This window comes from Xiphophorus couchianus, chromosome 21 (assembly GCF_001444195.1).
Source record: "Xiphophorus couchianus chromosome 21, X_couchianus-1.0, whole genome shotgun sequence".
NCBI lineage: Eukaryota > Metazoa > Chordata > Actinopteri > Cyprinodontiformes > Poeciliidae > Xiphophorus > Xiphophorus couchianus.
Window position 1 is genome coordinate 18532075 of NC_040248.1, and position 13287 is coordinate 18545361.

The following is a 13287-nucleotide window of genomic DNA, read 5'->3' on the forward strand; positions in this document are numbered from 1 at the left end:
TTCCAGCATCGTACTGTCCAAAGTATCTCACGACCTTTGCCACTTGCCTTTTTCCCTCATTACGGCGCTGGTGTCGCACCTGGATACCCAGATGATTTATCCACCCTGACCACCTTCTTCCACCTACATGTTCCCGTCCCGATGCTAACACACCCTTTGTTGGACTGTAGCTCTATGACTTTGGCTACGTTCACAAAGCAGCTAAATATTTTATTAAAATGTTCATTAAAAATCCACTTTTTAATGCCCATTTGGGATCCATATACTGCAACAGACTGACAGCCTGTCCAGGGTGTACCCCGCCTCTCGCCCGAAACATTCGCTGGAGAGAGGCACCCCTGCTGACCCCACTAGGGCCAAGGGTGTACAGAAAATGAAAGGATTAATGGTTGGGATCCATATACAACTTTTTTCACCAGTCTGAACGGTCCAATTCCAATCTTTTCAGCGCCCTGCAAAAACAAAATCTGATCTCTGCCTCTTCCACATATGGTACTACTTCCGATATGCATCCGATAGTTTCCAAGGCGTCTGCAGAATGAATGGTCATGTCGTGTTTCGTCCGGCTTTTATGTCGCTGATGTGAGGCATGCATCATAATTCTGCCAAAGCCAGATGTGATGAATCTGAATGTAAACAACGGCTGAAAATTGCGATCATGAACTTATGAAAGACGTCTGTGTCACTGAAGCGCATCACATCACAGTCCCGCCACTCTTCGCTCCGACTGTGCATCCAAACAGACTTCCCTACAGAAGTTGTAGTCAATGCTCCACTAAAGGCCATTGCTATTAGTTGTAATTTCTTTTTATTAGCTTCCTTCTTATGACAATACTGTCGGCTCTGAATAACTTTAAAACGAATCCATAGACAGCGAGGTCCATCATTACTTCAGTAAACAGTCCGCTGCCTTGTGACACCAACCCATGCATTTTGTTTTGAGGTCATAAACTGTCACACAGAAGTTTAATTAGTAGCATGAACAACCACTCAAAAAAAAGTTTTAACTTAGCATCAACACCTCATGAGTGAACGTAGCCTACGGCTCCTTAAACAACAAACTGAGCTGCACTGTGTACACTGACACAGTTCTATCATTACTGAACCATAACGTCTCCTTCATTGGATGCAAGCAAACCTGTATGGTCCAATCAATTATCTCACATCCTTATTTGGACCACAAATTATAAATACCTACCACAGAAGACCACACAAGAGCGTTTGTTTCTGTTCAGCCGTCACATTTCAACCCTTTTCAAATTCACAGTTCAGACCATTTATGTACTTGTGATCAAAGCGTGTTCTGCATGTCTCGCAATCAGCTGAAAGACTGGGAGGTTAAAATCCGCCAATCAATATCAAACCCTGATCCATCTTGGCAGTTTATAATAAACCCATAATTGCTGTGAACGTCACTGCAGAACGAGCGTGACAATGTTGTAGAAAGTTCAGTGTTAGCAGAACAGAGCCACCAGATGATCTGTCATCTTCCACTTGACCTAAGAAATATATATCGACTGGCAAAATCTGAAGCGGATGATAACCGGATGAGGAAAACGTACAGGTTTGTCTTCTGATTGAAACACTAAATGCATTTAAGCATCCACCAAGAGGTTCGTCACTCAGAGCTTAGTCGGATTTCTGGAAATCCCTCTGATTGGATGAATGCTGTGTGCTTTAAACCACGCCCTTTTTGTTCTGCTAATGTGCTAAATGAGCTGAAAGCTAACAGGGTCTGGGCGCATCATCTTGAAATGGGGCAACTAGACAAAGCAATCCATAATAGGTTTTTTGGGGGGGTTTATGTTGGATCTTAAAGAGGCTACAGATCGCCAATAGAAAGTGTTTCTTTCTTTATAACACAATGCTAAAGCTTTTCTGAGATGAAATGACTAGAGAAGACTTACTTTCTCTAAAGCTAGGCACACGTGTTAGTGAAACCCTCTGTCTGACCGAAACCTTTCCCCGCAGACTGACGTGATGCACCAAAACGTCTTCGACTACATCCACATAGACGACCGCCAGGAGTTCAGACGCCAGCTCCACTGGGCCATGTGTCCCCCACAACATCAGGCGATGTCTGGGGAGCCAGATAGCCAGTTAGCGGCGGGAACAAGTGCGTACTGCTCACAAGTTTGTTTGTTTGTTTTTCCCCCACATAAATTGCTTCTCATATCCATATTCTCTCACCATCGTATTACAGGTGAAGACTTTGTCGTGAGCAGCATGTTCAACTCTCCAGAAGCAGGGGAAATTCCCCCAGAGCTCTCCTGCTTTCTCAACAGATGTTTCATAGCCAGAGTCCGCTGTCTCTTGGACAGCACGTCTGGATTTTTGGTGAGTGCTCTGAACCGGCCAAAGCAAACTCCACGTGGACCAAAAATAGAAGACACAAGTTAATCTGAAATTGAAATTAATGCCTTCGTACGACCAATTTTATTGCACAATTTCAACTTTTACGGTTATTTCTCTAGCATTAATTGGGTTTAGGCCACACTTTACACCACTTCTTGTGACGGTTTTGAGGCCCGCAGAGGGAAATAATCGCGGTCAAGAGTAGGGGAATAAAAAGAGTACAAGTTTGAACAATCCTGTTAGAGTTAGCAAAATGACATCTACAGTGTCTTGTGTGGTTGCCATGTTCTGCCAAACCAGAAGCTCCACATGACCGTCTTCTGCCTCCTACTCTACTGAACTTTACTAAATGTTGATAACATAGTCCCTGCTCAAAAAAGTTACAAACATGACACAAACAATTGTAATATAATAATCTTTTTCAGTTGTGTTGCAAAACAAAATTAAAGTGACAAATATTTGTTGCTAACAAGCTAAATGAAGATGGTGAATTAGCTAATCTGCCCTTTTTAGCCTACATGCTAAATGCGTTAGCAACGTCTGGGCAAATTAGCTAAATTTACAGAGCTGTTGAATGCAATTGTTGAGTCTTCCACTGTGTTCTTTGGAAAATAATGCAGTAGAATGATACTTTTGTCATTTTGAATGATGACGTGGTTTAGCGTAGGCTGATAAAAGATAAAGTGAATTGTGCCCACTCTTGCAGCCTGCAGAAGCTCTCATCAAGATTAGAGCATAAAAATACCAGCACTTTGTCGCTGAGTCATTTGACATAAGATTGAATTTAGATTGTGCCACGTAGTGTACCGAAAATCAAAAAAACAAAAACTTATCAAGAGCTAACATTGAACTACGTATGAAATTTGTATAAATACGTGAACATATATTTAATTTGAATCAGTTATCATTTGTTTCTGTTTCATTTCAGACGATGCAGTTTCAGGGTCGGTTAAAGTTCCTCCACGGGCAGAAGAAGAAGTCGCCCTCTGGGACGCTGGTTCCTGCCCAGCTGGGTCTGTTCTGCATCGCCGTGCCCCTCTTACTGCCCTCCATCACCGAGATGAAAGTGAAAAATATTTTAATGCGTGGAAAGAACAAAGGTGGGGGGATTGTCTCTCCGATGGAGCATGGGTAAGAGAAAATGACACTACAGGACCGTTCACTTTGAATGATTAGAAGGATCTGAAACTTTAAACGGTTGAAAAGGCAAATGTACCTGGTCCTGATTCAAATTGCTGACAAAGTGTTTAAGCAGTGGCAAATTCAGGTACAAATTGAACTAAAATTACAGCTGCAAGTCATTTGAAGTGTGCATTTGTACAACTAGAAAGCAAAAAATCTATATACTTGCAAAATACGAAAAGCACAAAATTCGCAAAAAGCAGATAGTGGCTTTAATTTTAAGCCTAAAACACATGAATGTGGTTTGATTTAAGGTTTGCATCTTTCCTGCAACTTTAATCCATACCTCTTAAAAAAAAAGGATCCCCACCACCATACCCCACAGAGAAGATGGTGTGTTTGATGGCCAGAACACTCAGTTTTGCTCTTTCATCAGACCAAAGAACTTTCGTCCATGTTCAACATGGAGTCTCCCACGCTGCTTTTGGCTAACTCTAGTTGAGACCTTTGAGTTTTCTTCACCAAGGTACTTACTTTATTTTGTGAAGTCAAATAGGTACCACTTAAGTGATTCATGACTTAACAAAGGCATAAAAAAACCGTATATGGCTTAGATTAGTCTCTTCCAGTGTGAGGTCTCCAACCAAACTCCCTCCAGGGAGGCACCGTAAATTACAGAGGCTGCCAGAATTAGATCTGTTTTTATAAGTACATCACAAAAACAGCAACATATTTGCAGAATTTTACATCTCTGGTTGAATGTAACACATGAAACGGTGCTCTGAACCACAAACATTTCACGCAAGTGTTTGTGATTTATGGGGGAGAGGAGGGGGGAGAATTTAAAAAACAGAAAGAAAAGAAAAAAGGAACTCAAACGGCACATCAACAAACATGTGGGAACGGCTTCGCAATGCGGCACTGTCCATGTGTCTTCATGGATCACTTGCTGAAAGAAATGAAATCCTGTTTTAAGATCTTCGACAACTCGTTTGGCACTGTTGGATAGGCGTGCATCTGTTTGAGATTATCGTGTTGTTACAGGTTAAAATGAAGTTAAACCAAAGCCGCTTTATAGTAATATAAAACAAATCATCTAATTTAATTCATCAACTCCTTAACTGACGGCGAAAAAGGCAGCGTATTCAAACAAACTAGATTTGTCCCATGGATGGGATACCGCCAGTTAAGGGGTTAAAAACAGAAAGCAACAAATGTTTTTTACGTGATATAGCCCACTGATTATTACAGTTGGAATATTGTCCACATTTATTTATTATTTTGATTCTCAGACAAAAACTAGAGGAAAAAAAAGTGAAACACTCAATAAATTTAGGAATACAGCGCAAAGTATTACACCTTTTTTAGTCACTCTGTCTGACGATCTGATATTAGCTAACAGCAGTTAATTAGTTGGGCTATCCGCTCCAGCAGTCGCCTGCTAATGTCGGAAAAAAAACCCCCACATTTTCGAAATACATAAAAAATGCTGTTAAAATCACAGGTGAGGAAGTTTGTTCACGAGATAATTCATTTAAAAACACGCAGTGCCATCATCCTCCTACCACTTCCTGTCGCCTTCTTTGTCATTTCCACCAGGAGCAAAATCTGGTTGTTGATCACATTTTGATACGGTCAAAAAGCCACCTCATGCTGGCCCCAAAAACGTTTTACCGAAAAACGATTTAAAAAAAAAAAAAAAAATTGCTGCATTTCCTTTGAGCGAATTTATTTTTGCAATTCGAATTTGCGCCATTACACGGTGAATGGAAACGCAGATGTTGACAGACTGGCGACCTGTGCTAGAAACGCCACTCCCACTGTGAGTGTTTGCTGAGCGCTGCCAACAAACCTAGAGATCTTCGGGTCGTGCGTGTAAACGCTGTTGTTACTTCCTGGGATGGGACACATCCCAGAAAACATGAGTCACATATGGAATTATTCTCATGACCACCACAGTGAATCAAGCCGAGATATTTATTTTTTGACTCATCTCTGAGTAGAAAGGAAGAAAATAGGGCAATCCCAACGTAGCCACACGAGTAGAGTGGCAATATTTTTGAAGCAACACTTGCCAAACAATCTGTCGACTCCACTGAGTTATTTGAAATTGAGGTTTTTGAAAGTGAGCTCTGGCTGTTGTTCATTAAAAGGATTGTCGAGCTGTGTGCATAATATGTGCTTTGTTCTTTAACAGCCAAAAATGGAACAACAAAACGTATCTCTCACAAAAAACCTTCAATCAGATATGTTTTGTGTTGCTTTTTAAAAGTTTATTTGGCCCAGAAAACTCAATTGAAAACTTTGTAGCCCATTTGTCCAACAGAGATGATGAAAGTCAATTACATTTCGCCAAACTCAACCAGCTGTTGACCACATCTTTGACATCAATGGCTGTTTCTATTAACGTGTTTGGTTCCATTTTTACAATGCTAAACACAGATGGTAACACAATTGTGCTCTTTTGGATAAAGTAGTAAAACATCTTTACTGTTAGACGTCTAACGAAAATATCTGCACATTGATAAAACACTTCGCTTCCTTCAAAACTCTTGCAGGGAAAAAAAAAAATCTCAAAGCAGATGAAAGTCATCGTAAAACAATCTCAAAATGTGCAACGCCCTTCGTTCCGTCACGCGTGACGAGTGAAGGCAAGTTTGTTTCCACCAGTTAAGGGAAATACATCATTTTTAATCTACCAGAAAAATCTCCACCCTGTAGCTTGGTGACCACCATTTCCATTAAAATTCAAACGCCTTCTTGGATCAATAAAACTAACAATGTTACAATTCTCGCCCTGAAGGCCCAGCAGGTTCCTCCCTGTCGTTCATGTGTGAAATGTGCAGAGTCATTTTTAGCATGACGTAAAAGCTCTTTCCTCTTCCTCTGACTTTGCAGTTCAGTGAAAGATGAGACTGGGGTCACAAGTATGCTCCTGAGAGCATATCCGTACCGTGACAGCCGGTACTACATCAGTTTGCTAATTGGATGTTGTTAATTACTCCTTCAAGAAAGAAAGGACAAAAATTCAAACTGAATTTCTATGTGAATAAATGTTGCCTCTGTTTTCGTCTCCGTAGAGAGAGCGGGGAGCACCTAAGGAGGCATTCCATCGGTGGAGGAATGGGTGACATGACAGACCCTCTTCTATTCACTTGTCCCCATCCGGGCACTACACAGCGAAGTCACCATGCCCTCTGGTCCCCTCTTTGCAAAGACAACCTCAAGTGCAGCTCCGACAGCTTCTATGGCCAGGAGGAACCCCTCAACTTCTGCAAGTCCTCCGTGGCTGACCACAAAGGTGCGGCCGCAGGCCTGGGCGGAGGGTGGCCCATGCGGCAGCGGGCGGGGCCTGTCAGAGCCGCCCAGGGAGTCAGCTACATCCCATCCAACCGCTTGAACAGGACTGGCCAGTACGGGAAGCCCTACCTCCTCTCGCCGAGCTGCCACGGCGGCAGGGGCGCGGACGTGTACGTGTCGAAGCTGTACGGGTCGTCGGACGCGGACGCCTACTGCGTAGACCTGGTGAAGAGCGAAAACGACTTTGGGGAGTGCTACGAAGGCCACATGATGTCCGAGATGCCGCCCATCAAGATAGAGCACGACTCCGACTCGGAGAACGGATGCGAGACGTACGGTCAAACCTGGGCCTGCCGCAACCAGGCCACCATCGACCGTCACTACGGGAACGGGGCGTACGACCCAAGCACTGGTCTGCAGCTTAAATCGGAAACGGACTACTACGACCCGCAGTACTCCCCGTGCCAACGAGGGAAAGCAGGAATCAGCCCCACGTACAACAACGCCGCCTACCCCGGCTACGCGGTCAACAGCGGCGCTCGTCTGTTGAAGTGCGACAAAGACTTGGTCAGTAACGGCGACTCCAACCAGTTCAGCCCCCAGAGACTCTCTCACTCGGACTCTCTATGCGGCAACCAGCCGGTCAGCCTCATGGAGCCAAACGTCTACCCTCAAAAGGCGTACATGCACCTGGACTACAACAAGCACGGCGCCTACGAGTTCAAAGGTCACGGCTTGATCCACTCGATCAAGCGGGAGCCGATGGACTCCCCGCCCTGGTCTGAGAACGGCCATGACGTGAACCAGTCCATGATGGGCGGCTCGAGGAACGTTATGCCATGTGTGATGACCACGGGCCACCACAAGTCCAGTCCCTACATTTACATGCAGTGAGGGGACGACAGCCACACGTGAACACATCAGCAGATCTCCACCCACACACAACCCCCTTCACAAGCACAATTACACACACACACGAACAAATCAGTACGTATTACCTTGTTTTCCCCTTTAGCGTTTCACGTACACGCGTGCTAGCATTACAGAGGAATGGTCACCGCGACTCCCACGATGTCATTTTTCTGACGCTTAATGAAGAGGTCTCAGGTTAAAAAAAAAAAAAATCAATGTTTTGACAATCAATAATTTGACTTTCAGAAGATGTTACTTAAAAAAAAAAAAAAAGAAGAAAAAAAAAAGGTACAGATTTTTGTTTTTAGCACTTTTGGATTCAGTGAGAGTGAGCAAAATGTCCAAGAAAAAAAAAAAAATCCTTTAGTTTTTGTATTGTTACGCCTGGATTTTGCGGGGATCCGTTTTATTTTTCTAAACTTTCTTACGCAGGAGAAAACTTACATCCGCTAACACTTTCATTGAAATTGACGCTTAGGATAATGCACTTTGAAGTCATTTTTGAATATTATTTTGATGTCTCACGTAATGCAGTCGCTTTCAAGGATTTTAAAACAAATTTTAGATGGGACAAAAAAAAAAAAACTCGAAAGGCTTTTCTTATGCAACAGAACGCCAGATATATTTGGCTTTTCACTGAGACAATCTCACCAGTTTGTGCCCTCGTGTTTCTCTTCGTACTCAACATTTTCCATCAATGTGTATAAATTATGGCATATCAGTTTATTTTAGATTTTTTTTGCAGCAGCAGCAGCAGACATGTATTAAAAGTATTAATACCCCTAGCAGATTTAAAAATTATCGACCACAAACTTCTAAATGATTTATTGCTATGTAATTTTTTTTGTCTGCGCGGCAACTCTGGAAGAGCTACGTAGATTCGTCGCTCAGGTGCGAGAAGTCACGCATGACATAAATTATAAAACCTGACAAAATGCTAAAACGTCCACCGGGCATAAATACCTGCAAGGCGCTATGTGATCAGAAGTCAAGCATTGCAGAAACTTGAAAATTCTTACCTATGGTAATAAAACAAAAATAAACAGATGTCATCGTTCAAGATAATACACTCGTGTGACATCCAATCATCTTTGCTCGTCTTTTATTGCTTATGTAATGAACCTCAGTGGATCTCATTTAAAATCCGCCAAACGACAAACGTTTTGTGTGTCGATGGACCCGATTATTTCACTTTTTTCATTTTTAGAAAAAAAGCATTTATATCCCAACGCTTTAGCATAAAGTTTATTAAATGTAGCACTACAGACTATTTTATCTTGAGATTGTTTTACAAACTATATACCAGCAGAGCACAGTCCATGTGCAGGGTAATCACCAAAACACGTTCAACTAACAGCAAGGCCAAAGAGCGTTCTGCATCTTGTTCAACAATACTTGTTGGGTCGGACCCAGCAAGCAGAAGAGCACAGAGCCTCATCCACGTCTCTGCGGTGTGTTTTCATCAGCAGGGCGCGGTTTGATGCGTCGCCCCGCGTTTGCCCCACGCCTCTGAGCTCATTTTGTAAGCAGTGAAGGGAGTGAAATCGGTCTCTGTGTGCTCAAAGCCTAAACGCGACGCAAGCACATCGGGACGTTTTCCGCACCAGTCCGACTGAAGCAGCCAGTCGAGACAAACGTGACGGATTTCCATCGCCCCCGTTTATCGAGCACATTAAAAAGTGTATCTAGATGATTCTGTGCTTTATTTTCATTTCACCAGCTCACATCTCACTGCGGATCTGACACATTGTCATTGGGAGAAACGTTAGCTTTCCTTGTCTACTCTGTCCCAATGCGTCTGGCTTTTGTGTTCACGTCAGCATTTTTTTTTATTATTATTATTACTATTTTTTGTTGTTGTTGTTGTTATTGTTGCACAAAGTCATTCAAGACTAATCCGATCTGAGTCTCAGTTCTGTGAAGCTACCGTCGTAGCTTCTGAATTGCACTACTGGGAAATAGTTCAGTTGAAGTTCAGCCTACCCAGACACGTGTTTTGAGTCGTCACGCACAACTGTACACAGTGTCACTGTCGTGGATTTGTCCTTTTTTTCTTTTTTGTGTGTGCGCGTGGGCGTGTGTGTGTGTGTGTGTGTATGCCTGCTCATGTCAATAAATGTTTCATGATTTGTATTTATTTGTAAATGGTAAGTGTATAATTTAAAAAAAAGAGGTCTAAATTTGAAGGCTCTCCCTGTTTTATTAACGTAAAGAAACAAAATGTTTTTTTCTTTATCTTTTTGATAATTGTCAAAAAAAAGAGGCTTATCTCATGGAGGAGGTAGCTGCAAGGTAGCGAACATGGAATATATATACAGATATAAATATAGATATACAGATATATCTATATATATATCTATATATAAATAAATATATATAGATATATATATGCAGTGTCTTCCAATGTTTTTATGTGTTTTTGCAAATGGGACTTAAATATTAAAGATTTTCTTTACATATAAAGTGTCTGGTTGTTGAATTTTTGTCTGAAAATCACTTGAGGCATGACTGCCATAAAGGCAGCAAAAAGTTATCAAAACCATTGACAGAACAGATGTTTTAAAAGGGTGGTATTATGTATTTCCCAGACACACATTGCCATTTTATAGCACAATCAATCAACTATGTTACCTTCAGCAGCTATAAAAATGTTCCATATACCAGACATATAGAAATTTGACTTCACAATTTGAAATTGTCCTCTGTCTCTTTAAGAAGCACCTGCTCTTCCACCTTCAGAAAGTCATCGCACATTTAACACCATTTTTACCGGTGTTTCACAGATTTTATAGCTCAGCTCCACCAGGTGTTTGCTAATTGCTGCTGGCTAGTCTGATGGAGCAGAGTGGGGAAGCTTCAGGCCATGGACTGAAGCTCCAAGGAGGATCTTTGTGGAAAGAGGCGGAGCTTTGTGAGAGCCTAGCGTTTGGGCACTGAATGGCTGCCATGGAGAGTCAAGAATTTCAGGCATTAAACAGAAAGAATCAAACCAACACTCCAGGTATGTTTTAGATGAGGGAATAACATTATAGCATGATGTATAGCTCTAAAACGATTATTATTTTATGTAATACCCATAATGAGGCAGAATGCAGGCAGGGAGAATCAGGTAGCTGCTATGAAGGGGAGAAGACTAACAGGCTCAGGGAAAGTGAATGATAAACAGGAAGCTGAACTGGGACCCAGAGAAATTAACATTAATCAAAGTGAACAAAAGCACAAAGGGCAAAAATAAATGAACTGACCCGAGGATCATAACACTGACATATTTCCATAGATTTTTCTGGAGCTTAGATCAGGCCAATGTTCGGGCCAATCAAATACAGTGATAAACAGGTCAATAAACTGGCCTTTTTTATCACTGTAGGTGTGTGTGCGCGCGTGTAGGGGTGTGTCTGTGTATGCGCCAAAGAGTGCCAAGTCCTGCAAAATAAAATCAGCATCTCCATAAAGTTTGTCAAAAGAAGGAAGCATGGCGTGTTCTAACGATTTCGGGAAGAACTTTATCTGACTTTGGACTTGATAAAAGCCAGAGGGGTCATTGCCAGAAGCATGACGTCAAGGACGAGTAACACACCCAATCATGACAGCGCAACACCGTAACCTCCACACGTCTGACCCCGGCATACACACCGTATTCAGGATGAGGAGTGCAGCAAAAGTGGCATAAATACTTCAAAACACACACGAGGATTTGTTGCTTCACAAAAAAAAAGTCCACGTTTTGATCTGTCGTATGTTTTTCTTTTTTAATGTTAACATACTTGGCGAGATAGGAAAAAGTGTGGCAGCCACATTTAAACCCAAATCATTGGTCAGTAGATTTAATTGTTCTGCAATGATGTTTTTGAGCTAATAGTGTGATTTTTGAAAACAAGAATCTGACTCACAGTTTCCCTAAAAAGCATCACTAAAGTCTTGTCTCTTGAAACGAACATCGTGCAATGTTTCATCTAATGACTTGAATCTACAGTCACACCTTCAGTAAGTTTGTACAGATGGACTTTAAAAAAAAATTTTTTTAAAGCCTTTTGTAGCATTAATCAAAAATTATTTTATGTTATTTTTACACCAAACAAAATAAATAAATAGTTTTGAGCAGCATTAAATCAGTCTGTCACAGTAACCGCATTTTATTGCTCGCTAAACATCTTTGTCTCCTTAACGGCCTCTGAATTTTTCAAACATTTTACCAAGTGCAGTTTCCTCCTCTGGATTATCCTTAATCTTTTAATAATACATAAACACCAGCGAGGATACGTAGCGCCGCTGGCCGCATTCGCTCTATGATGAATGTGCTGCGCAGCCGGCCTGACAGTCCCCACCGCACAACGTTCTCTACTGCGTGGGACGGGGCGGGGGGCCCGGGGACCCGCTGGTATCCCCCAACCCTCAGAAAGAGCGAGGACGGAGAGCGAGCCAGGGGACAAAAAGGGAGACATGAAGACATGAAACCTAAAAGCCGCGGTTAGCTCCTGGTCTCCGGGATTCCCGGGAGAGAGCAGGATTACTCCTCCTGCCAGGCGGCGAGAGCTGACGTAAACCCGCCACGCTCGGTTTGGAGTCGTCCCTGAACGCCAACAAAGCACACTGAAATAATAACAGAACCCGTGAGCCTTCCTCTTGAGCCTTAATGCTCAGTTTAACTTTTGGTAACAGTCGTACAAATCTCCATAATTTCTGATGTGTGTAGAGGATTCTGGGCCTGGAGAGAGAGAGAGAGATCGGTTTAAGGATTAGTTGGCTGCACATATCGTGTTGAAACAGTGAAACATGGACGGCGTAATGAAGACATGAATAATTCAAGACATTTTCATTTCCTCTCAGTCTTCATTTCTGTTTGAAGAGTTTGACTTCTTCTTCTCCTTCACAGTTTTGTGAAACATTCGTCAAATAACGGTCTCAGGAGTGTTGGGGGAATTCGCGTCGTACGCTGATACAAACGACGTCTGCGGACAAAGTCCAGCCATAAAACTTGCTCACCACCAAACTATTACACAGTCAACCATTAGCAGTATTAAGAGAGATTGGGAATGACCACAGCTCAAGTTACTGAGTGGTAAACCACATCTCAGGCAGGAGCTGTGGCACAGAAAGTTCCCTAACTTTCTGCAGCCGAAAGCTACCGACCTCCACGCTTCATGTGTCCTTCAAATTGGGTCAAGGACAGCGCATGGGAAGCTACACAGAACGGCCGAATAACAGAATCTGAAGCTTGTATCGTCAAGAGCGATGCAAAATATCAGAAGCAGTTTGCTAAGTACACCGCGCGGCGCTGATTCATCCCTTTCCCCGACAGTCCTGTGGGCTTGTCTGGGTTTGGCGGTTGCCGGGAGAATGACTGTTACCTGGTGGCACTGAGTGGGATTATTTGGTGGGGCGGCTATTCATTAGCTGGGCTCAGCACCTCTGTTCCAGTCAAAAAGGAGCCGTGAGCGCCGCAGCGTGCCAAGTTATCTCAGAGGATTTCATGCCAACCGACTTTGTGGGAACAGTTTAAGGATGGCCCCTTCCTGTTCCAACTTGACTGAGAACCAAAGCGCAAAGCAAGCCCAGCTTGGTGGGGCATGACTCCACCGAGTTCCTATGGAGTAAGAA

At 42.7% G+C, this 13287-nt stretch overlaps 1 protein-coding gene across 1 annotated transcript in view; it reads left to right on the top strand.

Moving 5' to 3' along the window:
• The window catches only part of ahrra (aryl-hydrocarbon receptor repressor a), a 74187-nt gene extending 66240 nt beyond the window's left edge, over positions 1-7947 (top strand). The window contains exons 6-9 of the mRNA XM_028005328.1: positions 1972-2116; positions 2204-2337; positions 3284-3486; positions 6558-7947. Coding sequence (XP_027861129.1) covers positions 1972-2116; positions 2204-2337; positions 3284-3486; positions 6558-7671 — 1596 coding nt within the window. The 3' untranslated portion in view covers positions 7672-7947. The remainder of the gene's footprint in view (positions 1-1971; positions 2117-2203; positions 2338-3283; positions 3487-6557) is intronic.
• Positions 7948-13287: the final 5340 nt, after the last annotated feature.